This window comes from Camellia sinensis, chromosome 14, assembly GCF_055761805.1.
Source record: "Camellia sinensis isolate YWXY chromosome 14, ASM5576180v1, whole genome shotgun sequence".
NCBI lineage: Eukaryota > Viridiplantae > Streptophyta > Magnoliopsida > Ericales > Theaceae > Camellia > Camellia sinensis.
The window spans coordinates 36,588,246-36,604,636 of NC_138974.1; the positions used below are offsets into that span (position 1 = coordinate 36,588,246).

The 16,391-nt window shown below is 31.4% G+C and overlaps 1 protein-coding gene and 1 long non-coding RNA gene across 2 annotated transcripts; both read right to left on the reverse strand.

Moving 5' to 3' along the window:
- Positions 1-502: 502 nt before the first annotated feature.
- On the reverse strand, positions 503-7,922 carry LOC114320134 (uncharacterized). Its single transcript, XR_003649703.2, has 4 exons — positions 7,586-7,922; positions 5,011-5,152; positions 1,388-1,511; positions 503-939 (listed from the first exon to the last, which is right to left on the reverse strand). It is a non-coding gene; the product is annotated as an uncharacterized LOC114320134 (long non-coding RNA).
- An 848-nt stretch (positions 7,923-8,770) lies between these two features.
- On the reverse strand, positions 8,771-16,102 carry LOC114320133 (uncharacterized). Its single transcript, XM_028267247.2, has 4 exons — positions 15,915-16,102; positions 14,999-15,156; positions 10,286-10,363; positions 8,771-9,123 (listed from the first exon to the last, which is right to left on the reverse strand). The coding sequence occupies exons 1-4, from the start codon at positions 15,988-15,990 to the stop codon at positions 8,989-8,991; spliced, it is 447 nt and encodes a 148-aa protein (XP_028123048.1). The 5' UTR covers positions 15,991-16,102; the 3' UTR covers positions 8,771-8,988.
- Between the last annotated feature and the right edge of the window lie 289 nt (positions 16,103-16,391).

Consider the following 16,391-nt stretch of genomic DNA (forward strand, 5'->3'; position numbering starts at 1 on the left):
TTTTAAAAAAGACAAAATAGAAAAAATAATTGCACAGTGAAACAGAAAAATAAATAAATAAATAATACAAACATGAATGCATGCCATAGAATTTGAGTTGCACCCATCACAAAATGAGTTACACTAACAAACCATGTTTGTATTATTTTTTTTGTCTCGTTATTGAGCAATTACCCTTAAATATATATATATATATATATATTACAAATTTCAAAAAAAAATATTAAAAAATTACCCAAAAACACATATATGATTCATATTCATTTGGGGTCTATGACATATTTGTTCCTAATATTAAACAATGCACGAGAACAAAGGATCATAAAAAATCACATCACTTTATATAAAATGGGGCAAATACCAGAACAGTTATTGTTAAAAAAAATAATTACTCCAAAAAAGTGATAAACATTAATAATTATAGTTATTTTTTATCTATTTTTTACTAATGTTGTAACAATTTTTAAAAACTTTGATAATTTCTATACAAAAATCCTATGTATTGCTGTAATCCAAGAATGCACGCATTTCACGGAAAATCAACTGTTTCATCTTTTTTGGGATGGATTGGCACTGGCAGGTGCTCCATCTACACGAGAGGTACGGTAAATAGTAATGATAGAGATTCTTATCAAACACAACTCTCACAGTTTCCAAAATAATTTGAACCATTCACGTTACTATTCACGTTACTATCAGAGATGAAAAAAAAATTCAAACATATCGATGGCGGGGGGTTGTGAGAGTCCTTTTTTGGAGGCGTCTCAAACACTTTTCATATGGTAAAATGTGTAACTTACACCTGTATTTTCGAGATTTGAGGATACTGTTGTGCCTTTGGGCACAGATGGCTGTTGTCCTCCTTTGTAGAGTGTCATCTCGAGCCTCTTTCGATAATTTGAATTGTTTATATTGTAAAGTTCGTCAAGTAAATCATCACTGTAAAAAATCAAGTTGATTGAATATCTACAGCCCCATAACCAAAACACATTTGTTTTTATAAAAATTAACGGTTAAAATAACTCTTATAAATTTTAAAAAACAATTAAGACCTAATCATAGGATTATAAATATTCGATTAATTTAATTTTTTACATGAATAATATTTTTGATAAACCTTATAACATGAATGGTTCAAATTTTCAAAAAAAAAAAAAAAAAAAAAGAAATATTCAAAACAAACTTCTACAAAGGGGCACGGCAGCACAGACCCCCAAGTCCGTATTTTCGTGCTGGAGACTCCAAGCTATAGATTAGTTGGCATGTCAGACTCATCCGACATAGTTAAACTCTGTGCTTTCATTACTAGTTGGGATAGTAGAAAATTATTAAAACCTTGACGTTGGTTTGTTGGAAAGAAAGGACGACTAGCAGAAGAAGAAATTACCTGGGAAGTTTCCTGCAACAACCAAAAGCCATCATCAATGGCGGAAACATCTATTAGAGAAAGAGTCTTCATTGGCGGAAAGTTCCCAATCCCCGTACCCCACGCAATTTGCTGACATTTACGTCTAAAAACAAAACAAAATAATATAACCACAAACACGAAAACAAAAACAAACTGAATGAATGACTGATGAATCAATCTCATGAATCATGATGTGTGTGAATCACTCCCAGGTTTCTTTCTTTCTTTTAATTGGATTATTACGGCTTGTTTTGACAACACGATTAAGACTTTTTATTTTTAAAAGTTGATTAAAGGGTAATTTTTTTAATTTTTAAAAATAAAAAATAAAAAAATAATGTGACCTTAATTTCACTATCCAAAAGAGTCCTAAAAATCAATTTTTTAACTTTTGATATTTTTTAAATCATATCACTTTTTTATTTTTTATATATTTTTTTTTAAAAAAAATTAAATTTTAACTGACTTCTTACAATATTAGGTATTGACCACGCCAATCTCTAAACCACGGCATCCATCAATGTGCCAATTATGACTACATTTAATTTTATTTATTTTTTCTTAATTTTCTTTCCTTTTCTTGTTAAAAGTCTTTTTTTCACTAAGCCTGTGTTTGGCAAGTGAATTTGCAAGTTTTTTTAGCTATTTTAATCACAAAAAATAAAATAGGCTATTTTAGTCATAACAAACAAAACATCACATCCAACCCATAATCATTACATTCTTCTCTCACAAAAAAACTCAAAACAGTCAAAAGGCCAAAAAGCCTTTCCCAAATCAAGTTTTTAAGCCCAGACTAAAATAGTCAAAAAAATCAAAAAGTCAAAAAACCAACTCACTTTCCAAACGGAGGCTAAAGAGTTGTCTCTATTTATTTTGTCCTCCACTCACTTTCAGGTTTTTTTCTTTTGAGGTGGGCGGGCTGGAAAATTTTTACAGTCTAGAAGGCTAGAAACTTGGAATTGAAATATCAACTGAGCTCTGCATATCTTCAACGGATTCTATTTCTTTCAACTGTTCACAGTAGTATTCAATTCACACTAGGTATATAATTTGTAGGGAAATTACACTAACGGTCGTACTGTTTGGAGTTAGTGTCATTTTGATTCTTAATTTTTTAATTATAATACATTTGATCCTAAATTTTGAATCTGATTCTAAATAAAAATAATTAAAAATATCATTATTCAATTTTAAGGATAAAGTCGTCAATTTAATAAAATATAAACTAATTTGACAAAAATAAATGTTAAAAAAATATTTTTAAATTTTTAAAAATTATTTCTACCTACCAAAGATAAAATTATATAAAATTGATAAATCCTTTACACATTTTTTTTTACCAAATTAATTTTTATTATGTTTTTGAATGATGATCATATAATAGGTGATTGTTTTTATTTTTATTAAATTAGTTTCTATTTTTCAAAAGTTAAATAGAGTGATAACTTTAATATTATTATTAAACCAATCCATTAAATCAAAAAATCTAAAACTACAAAAATTTCATATATTAAATATATCGATTACACATTCAAAACCTAACAATCACCCATTGCATGATCATCATCTAAATACATAATAAAAATTAATTTGATAAAAATAAATAAATAAATAAATATGTAAAAAATTTATTAATTTTACATAATCTTATCTTTGGTGGGTAAAAATAATTTTTAAAAATTCAAAAATATTTTTTTAACATTTATTTTTGTCAAATTAGTTTATATTTTATCAAATTGATAACTTTGCCTTTGAAATTGAGCAATAACATCTTTAATTGTCTTTATTTGGAACAAGATTCAAAATTTATAGTCAAATGTATCACAATTGAAAGTCAGCTACCAAAGTGACACGAATCTCAAACTATAAAGACTGTTAATGTAATTTACTCTAATTTTTAATATTTATTTTTTCAATTCAAACTAACTTATTCTCATAATATTCTCATCTTCAACTTCTAACCCTAACAGTAACCCTAACCTATTAGCCATCATCCACCATCGCCATTTTCATTGCCAGCTCCCCTCTCCGTCAACCCCTTCTTCCTCCGCCACCCCTCCCCAACCTCCCTAGATCTAGGGTTTTAAGGTTGTGCGGTGGTGGCTAGGGTTTTGAAGCTGGTTACAAAAGTGGGGCAAAGAGGGTGCTATGAGAGTGGGGAATGGTGGAGGAGGGCATTGCGAGGGTAGGGAAAGGAGAGTTAGGTCACGATGATGGAAGGCTGATGGGGGTCACATTGGTGGGGGACTGGGGAGAATAAGGTGTTTTTCAATGTTTTTTTATTGCTAGAGGTCACTATTATCCTTACTTTCTATCTCTAATTTTTTTTTGTTGTTCTAGACTATACTTGTACCACGTTCCCTCTTCTCCATTTCCTTCATTTCTTTCTTTTTTTTTCGACAGAAAAAAAAAGAAGATGCTTCGTGGGGACATCACAGCATCCATGGGCCGTCCCTAGGATAGTCAGTTGATAGCCAGATTTAACTTAACCCAAAGGAAGGAACCTATCACGAAGACACTTAAGGGAGCTCAGTCACATGCCACAGAAGAAGCCAATAGCGTGAAATCTCCGAAAAGAGTCAACTAAACAAACCCAGCATTTTGCGTCAGAAGTCGAACTTGACACACCCCTATAGAAAGGACTGCCTTCTCCACGAAACCACCACCCCCGATGGTTCATTTTTTTCTTTTCTTTCGTTTGATTTTCCTTCTTTTCTTCTGTCCTCTACTTTTTCTCCTTCTCCACATTGCACCATTTTCACCATTTTTCTTCTCTCCTCTTCATTTTCTAATCCTCCTTTCTCCTTCCCTCCTTATGTTCACTTTAGCCAGGGCGTGTTAAACTTTTTGTATAACATATTAGACTTCTAGCCATTTTTTTAGACTTTTACCAAGTGACCCCAGTGACTATAGAAAACATTAAAAATTTATGGGTCTCATTTGTTGCACCAAATAGAATAGAAAAAATAAAGGTAAATTGCACTAAATTTCAAATAAAATAAAATAAATCACACAATTTTAACAAAAGTCTTTGTGTATCTTTCTAGATTCACACGCGGTAGTGCGTGTATATTTAGCATATATTTAGTGTGTTATATACATGCTGTTAAGTTTGATATATTTCATTACTTTTGCTTTCCACTCCAGACCACAGGGAGGCAATGCATATTTTTAGACCACTAGGGGTATTGTGGTTTCGCACTAAACGACATGGGGTAAGTTGTAATTAGCCCAATATGCTAATATAAGTCCTGCTAATGTAGATAAAGTTAGCTGGAAAATTTGTTCCCTGTTGACACTAGGCATTCATATTTGATTTGAGAATAACATTAGGAAACAGTATCCTGGGATTATTTGTCCCACCTTTCCTATAAGATAAGATATCCTAACATATGTGAGATAAAATGTCCCCATGATAATCCCGAGTCACAAAAGGTCAAACCAAATGAGAGATAATTTTATCCCAGGATAAAATAGTCCTGTTCTGCTCTCTAATTCACAAATCAAACATGGTCTTAAGTAAATATTGCTTTATATGGAATTGAAAAAATTGAATCACCTGGTCCATACCATGATTCTTCAACTTACCTTCAACTTACCACTTGACAATAGGCCAGAACACTGGGATATACAAATTTCTAATATGCTTGCCCACTTCACCCGAGGGCCGAGAATGTCGATGACACAACTTTGGAAGAGCTGCTCTAATCTGTATCTAGACTCCATGCATCAACTCTAGCTCTGCAGTGGTATGTAGGAACAAGATGTATTAATTCCAGATCTGCAAGTCTGTAGATAAACCAAAATGGGCTTCATCCATATATGCCAAGTTCTATTATGTAGAATCCAACTTTAATAATAGCATTGCTGGCAACAAAGTGGTGTTCTATGTGTTTTTCACCATTTTTTCGTTTTTTGTTTTGTGTGCAAAGGAATGGCATCACATGGACCAAGAATAACACACAAAATGTGATACCCTTACTATCAAAGTCATATAGAAATACTGAAATCACAGTACACAGCAGTATAGTTGATTTTGGGCCTTCTCTTTTTAACATGTAGACTGGACCTTCTTTTCCAAAAAATAAAAAGATGTTGAAACTATAAACTATATAGGGCTTTGAAACTATAAACTATATAGGGCTTAACAATAGCATGTAGACTTTAAAAGTTTGGGAACCTTCCAATTTGGGAGCCTAAAACATGGGCTCTGTTGGCTTTATGCATAAGCAGCCATTTTAAGATTGATTAGTGTCCACATTGAAACACATCAAGAGGTCAAGTGTGCGCTCAAACTAGGTATAGCGATTAACATTTTTTTTTATTAAAAAGAAAAACAAAAATAAATGAAAAAAACTATTGATCTTTTGGCCCATGCCAAACTCAAGTTTACTGTTTTTGGCTCAGATTGCCAGCACACAAGTACTTGAGTATTGAATTTTTTTCCCGGAGAACAACGAACTCAAATATATATAAACAGACGGTAGATGATAGCATGGAACTGCATATGAGTATTGACCCAATCCTAATAAGCAACTTTTGGGCTTGGTTATAGGCCTAGCTAAAGAGCTACATCAGGCCTAGAGTGGAACTCAAATTAAATATAAAGGAATTAGGATGGGTAAAACAAAGGCCAATTCAGCCACATATGGAGTATTTATGTCAGCACTCCTCTCTGAGGCCCTCTCCCAAGAAAAGCAAGAAATGGTTCACAAGGTTTTAGATTTGGTTCACAAGGTTTTTGACCAAAATATTGTTATCTTTGGAAAAAAATACCCAAATTAGCGTAGATATAAACTATTTCTCAATCTAGGGTTGGTTTTGCCATTTTATGCATCATCTAGGAGACAGAATAGCTGGAAAAGAATTCTCAAGTTAAAGCCTCCATTGCAGTTTAAGGCTTTAAAATCCTCTATTCAATATGAAGGCTCAAAAAAAAAAAAACAAACAAAAAAAAAAACGTAAATACTTGAGGAAAAGAAAACGAATTGTAAATACTTGATAAAGGCTTTTTTATATATTTGAAAATACTCTGATCAAAGTAGTGGCTCTTTTTAATAGCACAAAATCATCAATCAAAACAGCAATTTCATATATTTTTCATGAAGCCTCCACTTAAATTGAAGGCTTTTAAAAGCCCGCTGTCAAAGTAAAGGCTTCACTTGAGAATTTTTTGTTGGCCCACTTTTTTTGCCTAAGTGGCATGATGTGAAAAAATTGAACCTAGATTGCGAACTAGTTTCTAAAACATACTAGCTTAGGAAATTTTTTAAGACTAACAACAGAGTGATCTCTATTGACAATATACTAAGATTTGTCTACAGGCAATCATGTTATGCATTGTAATTTATACACGCCAATAAGCAACCAAAAGTTTCTAATATCCTAAACATAAACCGGTGCATTGATTATATCTCCATGCATGCTAACCACAGCCTAATCCCAATCTGACAAATCATCAACTCAGCAAGGACATGTGTGTTTGGCCTCACCTAACAACAAAAACAGGATTTAAGAATCAACTAATTTTCAGCATCTGCTTCTCTATATCCTTAGTTATACCAGATTGGGGTGAATGTCAAACAGCCAAGCCATCGTAGTCAAGTAAACAGTGAGATTGGTAACTAAGCACTAGCAAGAAGTATCAAGCGAAAACTCCATCAGCACCATAAATTTTTTACCCTTTTGTCCAGACATTTCAAATGCTTGATGGACTGACATGACTCTATCAGATAATCCGAATTATCTAAATCTAGATAACCCTAACTATCCACAAGCATGTTGTCATGGAAACACATTTCTCCAAAATCTATTGAGTTCATACGCTACGTTTCATTTTTAAAGGCTATGTGAAGATGGAATCAGGTGCCATCAAATTCCTATTGCACAAAGTATACGCAACAAATTGAGCAACACAATGAAATCCCAAATTGCATAGAAAATGTCATCCTATATTAGTTAATTCATTGTTTGAGACAACAATATACAGAATCTTTCCTAGTCTTTGCACTTCCTCTTATCAATTTAATAATACTATGATGTCAAAGTCTGAATTTAAGAAGTAAATTTCAACCAATTATTCTTCTAACTTCAAATGCAAATGTAACACAAACGCATGGCTTCAAAAACTAATTTAAAATGTTTTAGCACAAAATTCAAACAAATATAACTTACTCGTATGATTCCCTCTATAATTTGTCAATTCGAATCGATCTTTAAACTCAACTCAAGTGCTAATTTCGTGTAATTCAATCAAATCAAACCCTAAAATTCGAATCCTTGAGAGCAATTCACGCTTGCACGGATCGGATGAACCGGCCGGGACAGATCGCCGGAGAAGATGGACCGGGCGGTCGAAGGCGGTGATGGTGATGGTGATGGTGATGGTGATGGTGGAGAAAGTTTATCGACGTCAATGGGGGTGCGTTGCGAAGCAGATAACTCGATTGCGAAATCGTAAAATGATACTCCTTTAGGAATCCAAATTTTTTTTTAATAGTATGATTATTACATTTTAAAAATTAACTTTTGATAATATTACTATTTTTTAAATATTAATTGTTATAATTATAATTTTTATGTTATTAATGAATTTAAAAAAATGGCAACATAGTAAATTCGTATTATTTTATTTCTTAATTTTTGAAAATTGACTAATATTTTGGGATAATAAAAAGTAAAATAAGAGACTAATAAATATTTTGAGATAATAAAAAATAGAATAAGAGATTAATATTTTGGTATGAATGAAATATGATACATATGCATTAGTCTCTTTTCATTTTTGTTATAGATTTTTTTTATAAAAAAAAATATTCTTGAAATTAATTATTAGAATAATGAAATTTTTTTTTATAACATGTCTAGTTTATATTTGATTTAATTACTATCTAGAATTGTGGGGATGGGGACTTCGGCCTAATTGATACCCATACATAAAATAAATATAAAAAAAAAGATAGGTGTTCCCTTTTTCCCTAGTTTTGTCCCAAAAAAAAAAATTCTAATTAATTAAATTGAATTGTTACTTGAACTTTATAGGAATTTTATCATCGTTTAAAATTCCTACTTTTTTGCAAAACCAATGAAGTGAGCAAGATTGATTAACTGATTAATGGAGAACATAGTTTTACATTTCATATTTTGAATAATTTTATGTAATCATTTACTTTTTTTTTTTTTTTTAATGCTTAACAAAGTTGTTTATACAAACTTTATGACACATTATAAAAAAAATAAATGAAAAAAAATAACAATTACACACTTTGTGAGTAATTTTTTGACCAGACTGCCCGTCTAGTAAAAATTATTGCAAAACCTTGAGGAAAAAAAAAATCAAAGTGAAGAGAAATTCCAAAATGATACAAAAACTAGGCGGAAGGACAGATTTCAAACAAATGGTTTTGTTACTAATACAATCCCGGATTCATCTCAAGAAAAAAAGTGGAGCAAAGATTTACATTCTCAATGATTATTATTGACATTTTCATTTGTTTGCTACAAAAAGATAGTAACATCACTTGTTTGAACCAAAAAATATGATTTATGTGAGAGAGATAATAATCTGTATTATTTGTTCATGCTCCCATCATCATTCTCACGAATTCTTCATAGCTGACTAAACCATCTCCATCCAAATCAGCTTCCCTAACCATCTGCTCAGCTTCTTCATCTGTTATTCTCTCTCCCAAATTTATCATTACATGTCTCAACTGCACAAATTTTTTAAAAAAATAAAAAAAAAATTTAGTCGTAAAATAATTATAAATCACCACATAATATTGAATGCAAGCTCATGAAAGACTAAAAAAGCATGGTGTATGTCAAATTGTATAAACCACAATCAATGGCGGAGCCAGGATTTTGATTAATCCTTAATGATATTGATTACAAAACTTAACCAAATCCAATTTTCATTTGGTGGTAGAATGACCAAAGATCAATATGATGTCAAATTTATGTGTCTTAAATATGTTTTAATTAGCCAATGTTTTTTTTATTTGCTATTTTAGTTACTAAATAGGATGGTAATCACAATTTAAAATGTAATAATATACAAAAAAAAGAAGAAGAAGAAGAAGAAGATAGATGTGGAGAAAAACAAAAGAGAAATAAAAGAGATAGAAATAATTATAAGAGAATATTTTGATAAAATTAAACGTTTATAATGGTGAATTATAATAAATTTATTAAAAAGGAAGAGAAGAAATATTTTGAAACATAATTTAAAATTAAAATAGAGTTAAATGGAAAACTTTTATAATTAGAGATAAAAGTCTAATTTTCAAAAAATAAGGGGCACCCTAGGGATCTCCGTTCGTCCCGGACCACAATAAAAAGAATGTCACCTTATAAAGAGGATTATTATACAAGTTCAAAAATTAAACTCATTTTTAAAGTGTAATGCTATGAAAATTAATTAAGATATCTAAATGGCATTTTGTCTTATATATTTTTTAATCATCATTAACTAATCATATTACTTACATATTATTGAATCTAAAAAATAAGCATGAAAAGTATACTTGTATATCATTTTTTTCTAAGGCAATATTTTTTTTTTTTATATATTCTCTAATTATTAACCACTCATATTACTTATATATTATTGAGTCTAAAAAATAGACATAAAAAATAGACTTATATATCATTTTTTCATTATAAAACATGTTGATAAAATTACAAATCAGAGTCATCTTTCGATCTTAAGTATAAAAAGCCAATGTTGCCATAAACCCATAAATTTTATCAAGAAAACATGGACTTCAAAATACACACATTTAATTATTGGCACATATCGGAGACAATATTATAGGTTTATAGATTTAATCATAAAAAAAACATGAAAATAATAATGTATTGATCAGGTTTTACCTCCGTGGCTGATATGAATCCATCTTGATCCCTATCAAATACTTTGAAAGCTTCTTTTAGCTCCTCCGCTACGTTCTCCTGTTAATTTACATTCCCTTGTAAATATTTTATAGCAAATTAATTGGGTAAATTATACTTATTTCCTTGACGTTTCTAACAAATACATAAACTTTTTCTCTGATTTCAATAATTATAGAAACATCTTCTACTTTTGTTAACAATATTAAGATTCTCCAATTCTGTTAATTTAGTACAAACGGCATTAATTAACTATTCAAAATGACCATATTATCCCTTTGAATTAAGCGGAAATATGAAAACTATCAAATCAACCAATAAACTATTTAAATGAAAATTTTTGCTCACCTGTAATAACCCACATTCATGTCTTAGTCATGTTCATGTGCATTTTCATGATTTTGTCTTGTTAAGCTTGCATTTGTAGACTTAGATTTGTTTTGCCTAGGTAAAGGTTCTTGTCTTGTCTTGATGCTATCATGTTTTGCCTAAGTGTTGTATGCATGCTTTGTTCCTTCCTTACTGTCTCAAGCTTAGGTCATGCCAAGCCTAAGTCATGTCAAGCCTAGGTCATGCCAAGTCTAGGTCATGCCAAGCCTAGGTCACACCTTTAAACCTCTTACCCCTAGGACCATCTTGGAACCACTTTGGTTGACCTCCACTATCACCTAGGCATATTGGCCGAGATGTCATTATCTAGGCCGAGGTGTGCATCACTTAGGCCGAGATGTGCATCATCTAGGCCAAAATGTTATCATCTAGGCGTCCTAGATCCTTGATCCTTGCACTTAGTGATCTTGTTCCGGGACTAGAATGACCTGGACCGAGGTGTGGCACATCTAGGCCGAGGTGTGGCACAGCTAGGCCAAGTGTTATCCTTCCTAGCCGAGATCATTGAGACCTTACTTGCCGAAGCCTATGTCCTTAGCCGAGATCATTACCTGCCAGAGTGCCCATGTCACCTAGCTTGTTGGATACACTTTGTCTTACACATGTCTTGTCTTTCTATCACCTTTTGAGGAGAACCAATCCGGTAGTGCCACATGTCCCAGCAGAGAGTTAAATCAGCCAATAGAGAGAGAAAACCTATCATTTCTATATCTTTGTTCTAGGTGGAGAGAGAAGCTCTAGGAAGAGGAAGAGGAGTTCTTGAGAGAGGAGTAGATTTCCAAGCTTGATCCCTAGAGGTCAAACCGTTAGATCCGTGTTTTAAGGTTAGATTCGTGATCTACTCTTGTTATTCTTTATGTTGATCTAATCGCATTGCATGATCTGGCATGTTTCATGAACCATGCATTGCTTTGAAGTTCGGTTTTAGAAAGAGAAAGTGATATTCATGTGTTCTTGAGGAAAAGCCATGTTTTGATCCGAAAGTTTGTATCAAGATGTATGTTTTCGTGTTTGTTTTCATATGATCTTCAAGTATGGGTACCAAGGTCCATGTTTTCGAACTCATAGCATGAAATCTCAGATTTTGTAATAACAAGTTATGATTTTAACATTCATGTTCTTCATGTCCTTCAAGGAGGAAACCCAAATTTCCAGACCTCATTTCCCTAGGTGTGATCACCGAGACCACTCTTGCCTAGATCCCACACATAGGCCAAGCATCGTATCTCACCTTGGCCTACCTTGCATGACCACTTGTACCTTAGTCTATCTTGCATGCACGCCTAGGATAACCACTGCATCTTCTAGGCCGAGATGTTCATCATCTAGGCCGATCATGGTACACCCTTGCCGGCACCTTGTAACACCTCGGCAGACAGCTGCACACCGAAGCCTAGGTAACCACACCTCGGCCAAGAGGTGTGGGACCTCGGCCAAGACCTCCTGAGTTCACCCAGCTAGGTCATTTTAGCCTAGATCATCTCTGTGCATCCATTCCAGGACCTAGTTGGTACCCAGCATGTTTTTCCTAGAAGAATCCAGCATGTTTTCCCTAGAAGAATCCAGCATGCTTTCCCTAGATGAAAAACAGTGTTTTAACTTCCAGCATGTTTTCCCTAGATCATTTGCATTCATGTAAAGCTTGTTTTTAAGAGTACATTCAATAGACTTTGCCATGTGTTTGTAGGACTTGGACCTTTGCCTTGATCCCGACGTCCCAAGAACTATGTGAGTGGTATTTTTAATAAAGCTATGTTATACGTTTTGATAAAGGCTTTGCGTTGCTTTGTTTTGAAAGTATTTGTTAAGCATGAATGATTACCCCTATTTTGTGTATCAAGTATAAGTTCATGTATCAAGTAATTAGCTTTGTTTTGGATGACATTCTTAGAAAGTCCTTCCATGCTAGAAGACTCTAAGCCCATGTAGCATTATGTTCGGGAGGTCTTTGCTATCAACGGTCTATGAACGGATAGCCCCCACCGACGGTCTATGAATGGGTGGATTTGTCTAATCTGCTATCGACGATCTATGAACGGATAGCCCCCACCGACGGTCTATGAACGGGTGGATTTGTTTTGTTCGGAATGTCATCATCCCAAGTACATGTTGATGTTTTAACATCCAAGAAGCTTTGAAAGATTTGATTGATGAACTTGATTCATCCCATGCTTTGTTTTGTACAAGTTATGATATATGTAGTGTTTTGACAAGGACCTCGGGAATCATTCATTTAACCCCTTTATTACTTATACCATTCACTAAATATCCAAGCGCGCCCTCTCCCCATATATATGTAGGTAACAAGCATGAAGGCGGTGACGCCGAGATGTGTTATTTGCAAGATAATGTTTGATCCATGTTATGTTGGCATCTTGAAGATTATGCTTCTTGATTTTATATTTCATGTATTTTGAATATGTCGGCTCGAGAAGCCTTTTATCAAGATGTAATATGTATTTTATTTTGCTTATATTCAAGTTGTAAAGCTATGTAAAGATGTATCCCATTTCATTTGACTTATGCACAGCTCTTATAGACTAATTAGATTTGTATATATTGCTTCCGTACATGTTAGCCCCATATGTAATACTTTGATTGTGTGTGGATTTTGAAAGTTGGCCTTTGGTAATCTCAGATTACTGGCCATCACAGCACCATTCTATTAGGGACGAAATGGGGTCGTGACATCACCTCTCCTGAGATTTTGCATATATATTATTAAAGACTCATATATATATATATATATATATTAATATGATACATTAATAATTTAATATAAGACCCTAATTATATAATACATATAACACTTATTTCACACTATATAAACAATGAAAAATTTATCAATTTAATTAATGTGTTTATTATTGAAATTTCTTGTTTCTTTCTTCTTCTTTTTTTTAAGTTAAAACAAATGGATTTTTTTTTCCCCTGCAATTTGTTCTAGTTATTTATTCATATGTAAAAAAAAAAATTATTTCTAAAATTTTAAGACATTATTAAAATATTTAATAAAAAAAACTTAATTTTCATTAATAAAATACTTAAAAATAAATTTTATCACTGATTTAATTTAATTTTTTTTTCAATTCACACTAAATTGTTATTTTCCCTTAATAGTTGTTTATGGGATATATTGTTGCGCCTTTAGGGTACTTTATTTATTGGCCCTGTTTGGTAGAGATGTGGGAAAGTGCTTATAGCTTATGCCTCAACAGCTTATACCTTATAACTTTCAGCTTAAGCTGTTTTTCAGCTTATTCTTAAAGCATCTCCTGCCCCACTCAAAGAATAAGCTGATTTCTGACTTCCAAAAAGCTGTAAGCTATAAGTTATAAGCTAAACTAAACACATCAAAATAACTTAAATTAAGCTGAAAGCTGAAATAAGGTGTAATTAAGCTCTGCCAAACAGGCACATTGTTTACACCAAAACGAGAGTGTATTAACAAAAACCCCTGTGAACGAAACTTTAAAACTAATCAATTCCAAAAAAATTTCTCTCTAAAATTAATGTTAGATAACATTTTAATAATTTAATATAAAATTTATTTCATAGTACATAAATAACGTAAAAATTATCATTTTAAATAATGCAATTATTATTTAATTTTTCTTAAAGTTGAAAAAAATGCATTAATTTTTTTCTCAGCAATTTGCATTATTTATTTAAAAAATATATATTATTTTATATTTTCTCAATATTAATTTCAAATTTTAATTTTTATCTTTGCTTTATTAAACTTCTAGTTGATTCATATTTAAAAAAAACTTAAATTAATATTTCTTACATGATTAAAAAAATTAATATAGAAGTACAAAAAAAAAATCTTACCTCCTTGGAGGTTATCAACACTAATCTTAACCTTAAATGCACTAAATTTAATTTACCCTATTAAATATATATGAAATTATTATTTATTTTTCATATTTTTTTAAAAAATATAAATGTAATTTATTGTCTTTATTTTTTTTCCCACAAGTTTAACTTTTATAGAAAAAAATAAAATAAAATATAATCATTAATGAAAATGACAAATTTATTCTAAGATTTCGTGATCCTTCATTCCCTGTCAATTAATTTTAATTTATTGTAAGGAAATTATATTTTTTTTTACTTCTATATTTATTTTTTAATCATGTAAAAATATTAACCTGCTTTTTTTTTAAATATGTGTCGACTAGAAGTTTAATGACCCAAAGATAAAAATTAAAATTTGAGAATAATATATGATTTAGAAAAGATAATTAAAATAATAATGTTTATTTTCCCTATTAAAAATAATATATGTGTCGAGGAATATACCTTCAATTTTCTTCCCATGACATTCAAGAATTCATCAAAATCAATGGTCCCATTTCCATCAGTATCAACTTCGTTTATCATGTCTTGAACCTCTTCCTTTGTTGGATGTTCATTCAGAGATTGGATCACCATGGCCAGTTCTTCCATTGTAATGAAGCCTGTGTAATATAATACACCATTTGTTAAATTTTCAAACATCTGGGCAACTTTTAAAATTGTGTGTTCGAACGTCAAAATATTGTTAAAAGTTATATTTCCTAGTCTCCTAGAGAGTACCCAGAGTTTGAATTTGATAATTCCATGTGAGATAAAAGAACTATATGTATCCGAGATTAGTTTAAGCAAATTCCATACATTCTCGTGAGAAAAATAAAAATAAAAATAAAAAATTGCACTAAATGCACATCTAGTACAGTCTTTGTCTGTTTGTTTTTGGGATTTCTATCCCCTACTTTGAAGTTCCTTTATATTAATTATAGATTGTATTTATTTATTTTATTAATATTATAATTCATTAAATTTTATTATAATATAAATAAAAAAGGCACTATATCATAAAAATTTAATTAACACATCTTCAAAGATGGAAAGATTCAAATAATGGAAAAAAAAAAAAAATCTATATATTAGGAATAAAACTAACTAGCCAAGAACAATCCAAAAGTGCGCACACCATGACTGATCTCGGTTTGCAAAGAATAAAAAATAAATATTCCCAAAAAATATCCCAAGATTGAAATGAATGGTGCAATACCTGATGTAGTGTATATATTTTATTTTCGAAATAATTTTCAAAATATTTTTCTGAATACATAGTATGTGCATCCGTTTTCTACTAATACCTAAAGCACCCAATCACGGCGCTATTTCATGCATATGCAAAAGGGTACGTATAAGAAGGCATGGAAGGACGAACCATCGGAGTCCTTATCAATCAAACAGAAGGCTTCCTGGAACTCTGCGATCTGTTCTTGTGTCAATGCCTCAGCCATCTCTCTCTCTCTCTATATATATATTTCCAAATGAAATGGAACAAGAACAACCTTGTTCTTTTTTTTCTTTTGTTGCAGAAAGAGAAAGAAAGTGAAGAGGAGATTTACAGAAACTGGGTTCTAAATGAGCCTCTTATATAGAAGTGGGTTGATAGGAAACTTCAACAAAGCAGATGAGAAAAAAAATATATGAAAAAATAAAAGAAAAAAATAAAAATAAAAAGTCAAGCACGCCCCATGAGAAAATAAATACGTACGTAATTAATTCAACAGTCAAAAATAATGAAGTATGTATAGATTATAATAATCAACGCTGAAATAGGGAAAATTGCAAATAATAACATTTAGGGGTGAGCAGCGGATATATCGATCTGCTAAAACCGACCGAACCGAATCGATCC

Excerpts from the sequence above, each read along its gene's own strand:
- LOC114320133 (XM_028267247.2), bottom strand. The coding sequence starts at position 15,990 with ATGGCTGAGGCATTGACACAAGAACAGATCGCAGAGTTCCAGGAAGCC. Across the intron at positions 15,157-15,914 it reads GATTGATAAGGACTCCGATG|GCTTCATTACAATGGAAGAA; the intron begins GTTCGTCCTTCC and ends TATATTACACAG. Across the intron at positions 10,364-14,998 it reads TCATGGGAAGAAAATTGAAG|GAGAACGTAGCGGAGGAGCT; the intron begins GTATATTCCTCG and ends GTAAATTAACAG.